This window comes from Chaetodon auriga, chromosome 8, assembly GCF_051107435.1.
Source record: "Chaetodon auriga isolate fChaAug3 chromosome 8, fChaAug3.hap1, whole genome shotgun sequence".
Lineage (NCBI taxonomy): Eukaryota > Metazoa > Chordata > Actinopteri > Chaetodontiformes > Chaetodontidae > Chaetodon > Chaetodon auriga.
In genome coordinates, this window is record NC_135081.1 from 7,377,088 (window position 1) to 7,390,056 (window position 12,969).

Below are 12,969 nucleotides of genomic sequence, written 5' to 3' on the forward strand. Positions count from 1 at the left end.
GATAATAACCCTTGACGCCTTGTTTTTCTCCTCTCTGCAGCGTTCAGGCAGAGATCCACGGGGCTCAGATAACCTGTCGGCCAAATCATCGGACAGTGATGTAAGCGACGTGTCCGCTGTGTCGAGAACCAGTAGTGCCTCTCGGTTCAGCAGCACGAGCTACATGTCTGTCCAATCAGAAAGGCCACAAGGAAACCGCAAGATCCGGTAGGCTAATGTCCGCACGGGGCACAGTGAACTTTGTCTTTAAACTCATCGAGCTGTTGTCAGGAATGGACAAATCGCCCTCAGCTTTGAACATGCCACGTCCAGACGCTTTCAGCTTTGAAACTGTTTGCACCTGGTTAAACCTGAAGAGGGAAAATGCACAACCCCCCACCCCCCCAGCCACCTCAGCGCTGTGTGTCATTTTCTCACTATGATGAGTTCAGGTTTGGCTCTGTTTTAGAAAAATCTGGAACCAAATGATTGAACTCTGCTCATTCAAGCTGAGGGGGAAGTTTGTCCATATCTGGCAACACACATTGAAACATAAAACACATTGCATCTCTTTGGGTGTTGTCTCATATCAAAGCAAAACAAGAAATTCATTTGCATGGCGCTTTTTGTAAGTCTACATTTCTGTTTTCTGTTACTTTGGAATCAGTCTGCTTTTGATCTTGGCTGCACTGTGTCTCTGTGTTTGTCTTTCCTGTTGTTGACAATATTCATGCTTTGTTTGGTTTTCTTTCTGCTTTGCATGTGCTGCTCTCTTGCTTCTGTCTCCGTCTTCAGCCAGTTGCGATCAAGGAGCCAGTCTCGGGAAGGGGATGAGCATTTAGGGGGAGTTCTAGAGGAGGAGGAGGCGGGTGGGGGAGGAGGAGAGGAAGGGAGGAGGGTCAGTAAAGAGGGGAGATCACAGGGAGGAAGGAAGGGATCGGGGGGGAGGGTAGACACAGACAAGGAGCATCAGGAGGATTTGGTGGAGAAAGAAGAGGACTTGCATCAAAGGAGTATCTCAGAGACTGACCTCAGGTAACATGCGTGTGGCAGCCTCTAACCGTAGACTCCTACTAACAAAAGTGAAAACCCCGTGTCCCTCAACGACCCACTGACTTTAGCACATTTCTGTTATGATGTGCGAGGCAGAGTGCGGTGACTATCCTCCACCCTTTAATCTTCATAATTATGTAAGTAACTGTGGCCCTATTAACTCTTACCAATGCTAAAGCAGAGGAGCCTTACTACCCACCAACCCATGCAGCCTGTTCAGACTAAAGTAGGAGATAAGATCAACAGTTCAGCAAGCAGTTAGGATAAAGTCGAGGTTCACCCAAATCACAAAGACAGAAAACATATTTTTTATGTGGCCATGCAGAAAGGGTTCAGTTTCATTTGCTGAGGTTTGAAGAAATCTTCTGCAGAACACAATGCAGAGAACCAAGTGTGCATGTACAGTATATATGCATGTATGGACGTATACTTATTTATAGTCCAAGTCAGGAGGGGAAGTAAGTGGGATGATATGACGATGAAGGAAGGTGATATTTTTTTAGCATTAGCATGTCATCAAACTATGCAGTACAGGAGGGAATATGGAATAGCTTCCTTTATTCACCAATCACCAGTTCACTAATCCACAGACGTCACTGTCATCAGGTTTCATTAAAGATCATTTTCTGACTTCAGTCAAAAACAGTAGAAATTGTTGACATTGAGGTCTGTGGATTATCCTGACTAACAGGACATTGCCTAGATATGCTGCTGCTTCTGAATGTCATTTTTGAAAATGAGAATGACAACAGAAAATACAGTGCGGTGCAATGGAGGTGAATCAAAATTCCATTCACCTCCATTGTCTTGGGGCAGAGGTAGACATGTCAGAGATGACGATCTCAAAACCTTGGTGAAAAAACTGAACCCACATATCTGCATGGCAAGATACCACTTGGTGAATTTAGGAGGACACAAAAGTTACAAAGACACAGAGAATAGTTTGCAATCGAAAACTAAAACTTCAAAGTTGCACAGCCTGTTATCAATCACACATACATGACTGAATGCATGTATGGAAAACTTTTTTTTTTTAATTTTGATGCATGCAGACTGTTTTGATTGAACGTGTTAAGACTATATTTAACACGACACCATTTTATTTCGGCCACAAGAGAGGGGAGCTTCATTTCTGAGGAGCGTACGACTAGCAGGTGTAAAAAGTGTGTCAAGAGCAAATTCAAGAACAAATTGATTTGGAGTCTCTCAGCAGGATTAAAGCTTAGCTTACTCTCCTAATAAGATGTCTTCACTATCAAATCACATTCACAGCAGGATCCAAGTCAGTGCTTCTTACCCACATTAGTACTTCTCAGCGCCTGCCTGGACTTGAGAGAAAACACATTAAGATAAAAGCTATACACTCTTATGTGTGATTAACTCTCCACCAGTGTGTACCGTCTGATTAATAACATGCATACCAAATGTCCATGGCTGAAACGTGAGCAGATCCACTCAAAGGTGTACAGGTGTAGTACCTATGCAGAGCATTTTCAGGTCCAGATTGATGCTGCAAGAACGTCTAAAAATAAATCAGCGCAGTTTCGTTTATTGAGGCTGCAGACTGTGTTGCTTCACTGTTTGTCTGTGTTGCTCACTGCTGGGATGTTGCATCAGCATTTTGTCTCTGTCTGCTTTCCACATGCTCTCTGAGTCCTACAGTGTTACTCTGCACCTGCAACTTGTCAAACCAAACCTCCCAAATTCCTCCTGCTACTCCTCCACATGCCATTTCTCTCTGTGTAACACCGCTGCCCTCATACTTAGACTGTCAACCAGCCATCAATTCACTTTCAGTGAAGTCAATGGAAACTGTAATTCATTTCACCAAAAGACACCTTTGAATTCAGCTACTATATTCCAGTTTCAAACGTCTTCCTCCTTGACTGAAAGTGAGCTGGAGTACTCCTGCTTTTAACACGCTGACAGCTCTTATCTGCATGATCACCCCCAGTTCCTTCATGACAGCTACAGTATAAATCTAATAATTGACCTACTTTTAAACCACATGTGAGCCTTTTCTGGGACAACAACACATGAGAAGACATATACTAGGATAATAAAAAATAAAATAAAATAAAATATGTGTGTGTGTGTGTGTGTGTGTGTGTATATACACATACATACATACATAACAACAAAACACTGAATTCTATGACACAGTCAGGTTTAGTGAGGATGTTCATGTATATACACATACACAGTAAATAATTAGGCAATGACTCAGAATACTGTGATTTACAGAGATGTAGATAAAGAGTTAGCAGTCTCAGGATCAGTGTTATATAAACTGATGTTGACAAGTTATCTGAAATAACTCTCAGTGAATCAAATATTTAACAATTATCCTATTTTCAGTCAAAGGTATTTACACAACACATATAGCCAAATGTCATTCTTTCACCACTGATAAAGTCCCTGAACAGTTATGAAACAAGTGGTAGCTAGGCAGCAGGAAAGGTTCAGGTGAGTCCTAACTGTCACATAATTTCTACAAGAGAAGCAGTCCTTCAGTTAAGCACATGTTCTAAACTGACCAGGAAACTGAGGGACACATTATGTCAGTATATTTCACCCACTGTTGTGCTGCTGCCCAGCATCGTGCTCTTATTCTGCGAATCAAATCGGACTTTCTAACAACTGCTGCGTGTGTGGCGCTGTGTGTGTGGGTATGGATGGCGCGCATTTCAGTTCCATTTGTTGATTTTCAGCGTCATAAGCTGTGTTTGTTCTGTACGTTCTGAGATAAGAGAAGGGCCCATGTGCTGTTATGTAAGCTCTGCCAGTGACGACACTCACAGCAGCCTGTACAGTGAACTTAAACAGTGAAGAGAGGACCGAGCCTTGCTGCGATACTGCACATGCTGAATATAATCAATACTGTGACTGGAGCTCTTTGAGACGTCAGGGAGTGAACATATGCACTGATACCTGCCTCAAACTATTCATTCAGGTCCATTCACGACTCAACGTTGCCTCCGACTACATTTACTTATGACTCATCTCTATGTATTGAGGTCACAGTGTAAATATGCATCGGCTACACATTAAACAGGCTCGCTCACGTCGGCTTGGCGTGCAAACACTGTGATAGCCATATGTGTTTTTAGTCCATGAGCGCTTTCACTGTACAGACAGGCAAACGCACACACGTGGCTCTAAGCTTATGTGTCTTCCAGTGGTCTTCAGAAAGTACAATCAGACACTTTTAAATCCCTCTTTGCCTCTATGTCTCTTTCATTCAGTGTTGTTGCCTGGGTAGTGGCTCATCACATGAGGAAGAGTGAAAACAGAGGCTGATAACCCCCTGACCCCCCCCCCCCCCACTCAACAACAGCTTGTCTGCTGATCTGAGTTACCTCTATGCCTCATGATAACACCTCCGTATGAGCTTCAGAGTTGAATTAATCACTTCGGTCTCTGATGAAAAACTTTGTAGCCATGTTGACAGGCATGCAAGCGTGCTAATGCTTAGGCTGGGGCTGCAGTTGCCGTGGAAACGCCTATTTCTGCTTCACCTGGTGAAGAAGTGTGAGCCTCTCTGTGAAAAGCGAAGATGAGGGGATCTGTATGGGAGGACAGGATGCACTTTGTGTGCACATGCAGCATTCATGATCCGCTTCTTCCTAATTGGGTAAAATCTTGTTTTTATTTGAAGCAAAAGTCTTCAATGCACTGTTTGCTGATGACTTTTAATGGGCACCAAGTGAAAGGCAGAGATAGCTTACCTTTTTATCTCATGATCGTATGTTATCGTTATCTTTCAATACATAGATTATCCCATTATTATCATAAAGACAGTGTGGCGTCAACACCTCTGCAAGACAGAAATGTCCGGGTTTTGTTTTGCCTTGGGAACATCTTGGCCTAGATGAAAATGCATGGTGAGCAATCTGCATGATGAGGAACACTATGTTCCTTGGGCTGAGGTTGAAAATCCAAAATCCCCAGAGAGTCTTCCAAGCAGGCACACTTACAGAGTGAGACCGGCCTGACTGCCAAGACCTGTTCAGAGAGTGGAGATACAGTAATGAGAGGGATGCTGGGGGAACAGTGAGTTGACACTTATGCTTATTTTACATAGTCACAGTCAGTTTGATCAGCACAGTGTGTTCACTCGGACCAGCAGATGATTCATTTGAACCAAATGGAGTTGAGGTAGCGTGATAGACATTTTAAACCCCCTTACTGGCCTGCTTCCTGTGCATGGAATAAGGATTGTCCTACTGTAGATGCAAACATGCTGACTAGTGCAGTGTGTCCAGTTAGACTAGAAGAACATTAGTCCCATTAGGTGAATACATTACATCTAATTTTCAATTAATGAGTAGTTTTCAATGCATCATGCATCATGAATTCTATTGGAAAGGGTCTGCACTCATGTTTCTCTGTGCTCATCCATTTTAAACATGCAGTGGGCAATAATTTGCAGAGGCAACAATGCCCCAGTCCAACTGACCTTGCTACTGTGCTGATATTTGATGTAATGGAAGAGGCAGCATCATCACCCTGTGTCCATCAGGCGAAATGCAGCCTCGCTATGATGACAGCGAAAGAGCATATTTTAGAATGTCACCTGTACTAGATCAGCACATGGTGTTGTCCAATGTTGAGGCGCTTGAAGTCGCCTTCAAAGCTTCTGGGCTGCATTAACTGATCAAAGACACTAATAGGCATCCAGTATTTATGTATGAAAGTACAGGCTGATCCATAACAGAAGCCACTGGCATTAGATCTGGTATAAACAAAAGGCTTTGTACGTAAGGCTGAGGTACGAGGTGTGTGCATTCTTTTAGAGCACATCTGACTTATTTCACCACCAGCTGGCAACCAAAATGAGATGGATAAACAGCCAAAAGTCAGTGTTTGGGACGGGAGCTTTCTTTAGAATGTGTTTAACAGGAGCCGCTGTCTCTCTCTCTCTGGCACCGTAAGACTTGAAAGCACAGGAACTGAGCTATTACTGAAGCTCAAGCAAGGGTTAACATTTAAAATATAAACGTCTCTCACCTTCATCGTCAACGTAATGCAATAATTTTGTCTGCACTCAAAATCCTATAACAGAGTCAGACGTACTCTTGATTATATACGATCACTTTCTTAACTCCAATGCAACAAAGTTGACCGCTAATGTCTAATATATCAACACACAGAGTTTGAAGGAGCCTAATTGAAGTAATTGATGAGTCAATTGTCGAAATGCATTGATTCTTCCCCCATTTTAGTCAGCGTGTCTCTCCATAAGTTGTATTCATAAGACAGTTACATGGTAGAAGTCAGACACTTTAATTAATGAATCGTAGCCTGAGGGTGCTACACGTAACTCATCCTATTAACAATGCAGAGCCTGTGATACAGAATGTAATTTGTCTCTAAAAGATCATTTTGCTAGCGGAGCTAAAATAAGACCTTAATTTGGACGCTGGCCTATTTCCTTTCAAACAGGAAGAGCCGAAGTATAATCCTGATGACAGACAACTTTTCTTTCTGTGTGCAGTTTAGTGTTAAAGTACTGTGTGTGTGTGTGTGTGTGTGTGTGTGTGTGTGTGTGTGTGTGTGATAGAATGTAACACAAATAGAAAACAAAGCAACTGTCACAGGTCAAAATAGCAAAAAACTTAAGTTAGCGTTCAATGATTTAGTGAGCTGGATACAGCAGAGTATGTGATAGTTCATCTTTCACTGCATGAGGAATCTTCCAAACACATTACGTCCACTTTAAACCCTAAACTCAGCTATACTGTAAGTCATGAACTCCTGTACCTGAACTCTGTCCTTCTCTCCCTTTCACCCCACACCTTCTCATCTTCTGTCCCTCTCCTGTCCTCTCTCCTCTCCTCTCCTCTTCTGTCCTCGTCTCCTGTCTCCTCCTCCATCATCTCTCCTTTCACATCCTCTCCGCTGGCCTCCTCTCTCCTCTGGCCTGTCCTCTCTTCTCTGTCCTCGCCTGCCCAACCCCTGTCAATGGCGGTGGCTGACAGTGACTTTGCATCCAAAATGAAAAACAGGCAGATGGGCTCGTCGGGCGGGATGAACATGACCAAGAGCACGAGCATCAGCGGCGACATGTGTAACCTGGAGAAGACGGACGGCAGCCAGTCGGACACGGCGGTGGGCACGGTAGGCACTGACGACAAGAAGAGGCGCTCCAGCATTGGTGCCAAAATGCAGGCCATGGTCGGCATGTCACGCAAGAGCCGGAGCACCTCTCAGCTCAGCCAAACAGGTAGGGCGCCCGTGTGCACAGCCAGTGCACCGTATCTATGTTCATATGTGCATCTGTGTTCTGTGTGAGGGTTCCTCTGTTGTTCTCTGTGCTGAATGTTCTAACACCGCTGCTCTCTCTTCTCCAGTTCTTCCTTTTCTCCACTTTTTCCTCTAGAAGGACTTTGGGCTCACAGCAGCGTGACATTTTCCTCACATGCTTTTCTCTCTTTCTTCTAGGCAACAACTCTCCTGGATATTCCTTTCTCTTTCTACCTCCTGTTTTTTTTTTATCCTTCTCATGCTTATTATTACCACTGCATCTGTCTTTTTGTGCGCAATGCTGATGATTTATTGTGCTTTGGTGATAATTTGTTGTTTCATTTGAGGAAATGAGTTACAGATTTGTGCTTCCTGCCACACTGATGACCTCAGCTGCTTGTCGCTGGTCATGTTTTGCCGACTTTACTACCTCAAGCTGTTTCTATGAGTGCATGTGAGAATGTGTGCACTTTGGCGACATAGATGTAGACAGGGGTGTGTTTGTGCTGCCGTTTACAAATCTATTTTCCTTAAACTGAATCCACCAATGTGTTTTTATGTGGTGGAAAAGATTACACTTGCAGAGCATGGGGCCATTACTGCTTACTTCTGTCTTCAGTGCGTTTTTTTTTTTTTTTTTTTTCCTATTCTACTTTCTTTTCAAAAGCGCTCAAAAATCACTTGAGAGAGGTCGAGCTGCATTAGCTGATGCCAGACAAAGTGAAGAACGGCCTAGCAGGAGGCGTGCGGCGATGTCTCCGGCCAGATAGACAGATTGGGTTCTTGTCTGTTCATGGAAAGGTCACTTCCCCTCAGCGGCCGTGTCTCTCCGGTGCAACTCGAAGCATTCAGCACCTATTCATCACGCCTATTCAAACCTAAAGTGGTCAATAATCACTTCTACCCGTCAGCACTCTCTGTCCAGATGCGGCTACATCACATGGCGGTGGGATGGAGGAATAGATGTAGAAATTGAAGTATGGTGAACGGAGATGAGCAAGAGTGCTCACGTGGCTCTGCGCTCTCCTGCTGGCTCATGATGTGACTGACACATGGGCTGCTGCCTTATGTCTGTGGGTTAATAATTTCTGCTAATTATCAATCACGTCAGTATATCAGTTAACATTGTTTTGAGTCATTTCAGTATGGTATTATTTAAGATGTGGCTGCTGGAAGACAAAAGGAACTGTTAGATCCTCCCTGTTCATTGTGAAGCAGTTCTCTGAGCCTCGTGTTGTTGACTATTAATGATGGTTGTGTTGCTGAATGACTCTTCTGCAGTTTACTTTTGATAACAGCCCAAAGCCAACTGACATTTGTTCAGATTTTTGTTTTAAGGTACCCATTTGAAGAGTTTAACACAATCACGGGAACAAAGTTACACACGCACACACTTTTAGCCCACTTAGACACTGAGCAGCCTGAATCTCCTAGAGCTATTAATATTTCACTCAGAGCTTCTAAGTGCATCAGATGGAGTTTGTGTGAGCGTGCATACATCTGCCTTTCAGTATTTGAGATCTGTGTTTGGTTCTGCACCAGCACAAACACTGCCAAGCTGCCTTTTGCCCTACTTCCATGTGTGAGAGGCTCATCGCCTGACTGGAGGGTGCGTTCAAAGGCCGGTCGATTTTTAAGAGGCTGCTCGACAGTTTGTGTGCACTGCCGAGTGCTGGTGGAGGGCAGGCAGATCAGCCAAGCGACACGACTCTGGTTTTGACAAACACAGGTCAGTCAGATGGAATGGATGTGCTCCCAGGTGGCCGCCATGAGTAGTGTGTACACAGTCTGCAGCTCGAGGCTTAAGGCACTGCTGCTTTTGTCCTCTCGGTCCTCAGTGGAAGACACTCGGTTTTTCAGGAAAATAGAAAAGTATCATTATGTCTGTGGTGAAAAGTCACTAAGTACATTTACTCAAGTACTGTTTTCAAGGACAGTCTTGAGATACTTTACTTACGGATGCTACACTATAATTCTACTCTACGCCTCAGAGGTCAATAGCGTACTTTTCACTTTTGACAGCTTTAATTCTACTTAGATGTCTCTGAGCCACCAAAGAAACATTTCCCCTTTAAACTTTTTGGATGACTTAATTTAAATATCCGTTCAAATTCTACAATATTTCACAAAAGCACAAAGACTAGAGGAAAAGATTGCAGGACTGTTGCTTTTAATCAAGTACATTTACATTAATTAATTGGTATTTTAACTTAAATAAAAGGTCTGAGTACTTGTTCCACCACTGACTGTGCCAGAATAAATATCTGGAGTGTATGAACAGTCCCAACTGCACTGAAGCCTCACTTTGAGCACAAGTCCACAGTTCCATGACAGGACCTGAAACTTGAGTGCAAGAGGACAGTGCAGAGCAATCAATGGAGGAGAGAGAGCAGACTTGCCATGTTCTCCTGTGTGCACGTGAAGCACAGCACCCACTGCAGGTCACAGCCTTTAATGAAAGTCCAGCAGTGAAGAGTAAACAGATACCAGGACGTGTCTCATGGATGGAAAATAAAGACTCTCGTTCAGCATGAGACAAAGCACAGTGACGTGGAGCCCGTGATAACGAAAACAATCATTTTTCTAACAAATTAGATCTTGTTTTTTCTTAGCAGAAATAAAATTAACAACAATGTTGTTGCCAAGCAACAGAAGCGTTTCGCAGTCAGCGCTGATTTGATTTGAGCATTGGATCTTGGCTTGAACATATTTAGAAAAAGAAATGAATAAAATGATGTTAAGCTTATGCACGTGCTGGTTTGTGGGCTTATTGGTGTTACACTGGTCATCATGAGCAAGCTGAAACATCAAGTTGATTTATTGTGCTCAGTTGTCCCATCCACCAGTCAGCAGTCCTGTGGTCCCTGCTATTGTACATTATGTTTTAAGCTCAATAGAGAGCCGCTTTATTCCCAATACCCCCCAACCAAGCTGCTGCTACACAGCCTGACTCAGCTAAAAGCACACAGCAGCACTCAAATCTTGCAAGCTTATTGAAAATCCATCTCCATGCATTCATCGGTGCATTTGTTCATATTTTTTTCCTTCTGATTGGCATCCAAAAAAGAGGCCTGTTTTTCTCCGCCTATTAATTTCAATGCATTTATTATCTGTGCTACATAGTCTCAGTGTGTGTGTGAGTGTGTGTGAGTGTGTGTGTGTGTGGGGGGGAGTCATAAAAAGTGTGCTGATGAAGACGTTGTCAGCAGTTTACAGTATTGACCTGCTGGTCACATTTCCAGTTCAGTTTTACTGTGGATCATCTCAGGCTATGGCACGCTCTCATGTTTGTCACTGAAAGGTGCTTAGTGAGTTTTCATTTTAAACAGAATGATATTGTTTACTTTCAGCATATCGCACGTACACACACACATTTTGTGCATCATCAAGGTATTAGAAAAAAAAAAAAAAACCTATTTTCTGTTTTGAAAGATAGATAATATACCACGTTGTTTATGAACTGATAAGCATCGCTGCTCTCTACAGTCGTTAGAAAAGTCTCATTCACCCCATCATTAGTTGCCTGTTGTTAAAAATGGCTCTGCAGCAACACTAGATGTCAACAACTCCACAATACCTTAAGCAGTGTGCAGTAGTGTTTTTATAATGCAGCTTGCTCAGGACAAAGTGTTTCACTGACTTCTTTTAGCAGCTTTTTGGTATTGTAATTCAGAGAGGGATTTGCTGTGTGAGCGTTCAGCCTTCCTTAAATTTAACTTCCTGCTTGCGCCTCACAGACACTGCTGTATGTGAATGGTGCAGGATTACTTGAGTTCCCTTTGTAGGAACAGTACTGATGCTCTTTGCGCTCTGTCCAATATGCTTATCTGAAAGGCAGCTCTTTCAGTCTGGTGAAGCACTTTTTCTCTCTCTTTGCATTGTGAATTATAGGATGGGAGTGTGAATTATAAGGAATAGGTGGGTTATCTTTTACAATATTGCAGAATTATTAAGCAATTTTTCCACCATTTTTAGAACACAGCGTGCACCATGCTACCTGATAATCCATTACAGGAATTTACCCCATAATGGCCTCTGTGTAAGAGTCCTGATGGTGTCCCAGAAACATAATCAACAGCAAGCTTTACAACACAGCACCAACACCTGACTATCAAGGCTGAGGAGGTGCAGGAAGCAGTGCAGTAAAAACAGGAAATTGGGCCTTAATAGGCAAAAACTGGCAAGGCTGCCCGCAGTGACATAGAAATAAGAAGAAGGAGTACGTATGTGGTATAATATATTGTCAGTAGCATCTAGTTTCCTGGTCCCCTGGGTGCAGCCTGAAGTGCTTCTTCTTATGTCCTAGTTTTCTCCACCTGACCCTCAAAGAAGCTCACTATTTGCTAAGAGTTAATGTTCTCCCAGTAAATGAAGGAATATGTATGCCACCTAATTCACTATGCCCAGAAGAGCCAGAGAGAGCAATGCATTGGCTGCTCCCTTTCTGACTCCTCTCTCACTACACCAGGTACTGATGTAGTTTTGGACCTCCACAGACTTCAGACAGACTGTTTTGTATGTGGTAAAATAGCTTAACTTTGAGCTTTCGGTTGGGGTAATTTATCTTCTGTGTTGAGTTGGGTGCCTATCTCAGCAGCTCCTCCGCTAGCTGAGGCTGCTAATTAATCTCCTTGGGGGCCAAAGCAGACATGCTGCTCTCAGGATGATGCATGAAAGGAACACAGCAGCACAGGTAAAACCGAGACAGAGGGACACTGCTTCCCCACCGCTTCCTCCCCGTCCCTCTTTCTACCTCACTTATTCTCTCATTCCCACCTACCTGACATTTGTATCTGGCTGTCATCACATCCATTCTCTGACTTTTTCCTCTCGTTTCCCCTCCACCAGCTCTACAGTGTCTCTTCCTTTCTCTCTTTCCCTCGCCTCCAGTTTATATTCCAACATTTCTTCAGAGGATTCACGGCTGGTAATCAGCCTGAACTCTCAGATGAGCCATCTCTGCAGTGACCTCAATATGTGGAGATACACTGTAGGAGCGGTGATGCTTTTCTAACTTTCAGATTTCATAAATGGATCCCCTGCACTCTCTGCCATGATGGCCAGCATTAAGACTAGTAAGCTAAAGAAAGAAAAGTAGAAAATCCTTGTGATTATAGTTTCTGCATGTTGTGACTCAACAGTGGTCCAGCTCTGCCATTCATGGTTTGCTGCAGCATCAAGACTGTGATCTTATAGACCCACTCGAATACCCAGAAGCATTTACAGCTGAAGCTGTTCCTTTGTATTTATTTTCTTATACTGCATCCACCATGCTGCAGTTGTGTGCAGCAGATTTCCAGCGTTGGCTGTTTTATCCCACAATTATCTTGTGATGTTAACTGTCACACTGGGGACTTGCACTGACATGTTGTAATGATCTGAGCCATCTAACATCTACCAAGGGCAGCCGACCACACAGTAATCATTTCAGTGAACTGCCTGTGTGTTCATTATGCAATTATACAATACATAACAACCCAGCAAAACAACACAGCACTGCTGATATTCAAACTCACACTGCTGGCAATAATGCCTAAATCTAATGTGCTGCACTTAAGCCCACTGTTGGATCCTACTGCGTGCACCTGTTTAGTTTATACAGTGTGCGGCGTAAAAGCAAGAAAGTGCCTGATTTTCACAGGTAGAGTTCCTGTTTCTGTGGCCACTGTACATTTTCTGCCAGCTACAGTG

General features: G+C 43.4%; 1 protein-coding gene across 28 annotated transcripts in view; it reads left to right on the top strand.

Moving 5' to 3' along the window:
- The window catches only part of rims2a (regulating synaptic membrane exocytosis 2a), a 135,088-nt gene that overhangs the window by 109,798 nt on the left and 12,321 nt on the right, over positions 1–12,969 (top strand). For 17 of the 28 annotated variants that reach the window (XM_076736964.1, XM_076736967.1, XM_076736974.1 and 14 more), the window contains 2 exons: positions 41–207; positions 7,014–7,258. The exons of 8 other annotated variants lie outside the window; for them this stretch is intronic. In XM_076736964.1, coding sequence (XP_076593079.1) covers positions 41–207; positions 7,014–7,258 — 412 coding nt within the window. Of the gene's footprint in view, positions 1–40; positions 208–774; positions 1,015–7,013; positions 7,259–12,969 lie in introns of all 28 variants that reach the window. 3 more of the 28 variants (XM_076736972.1, XM_076736992.1, XM_076736991.1) reach the window with 2 other exon arrangements.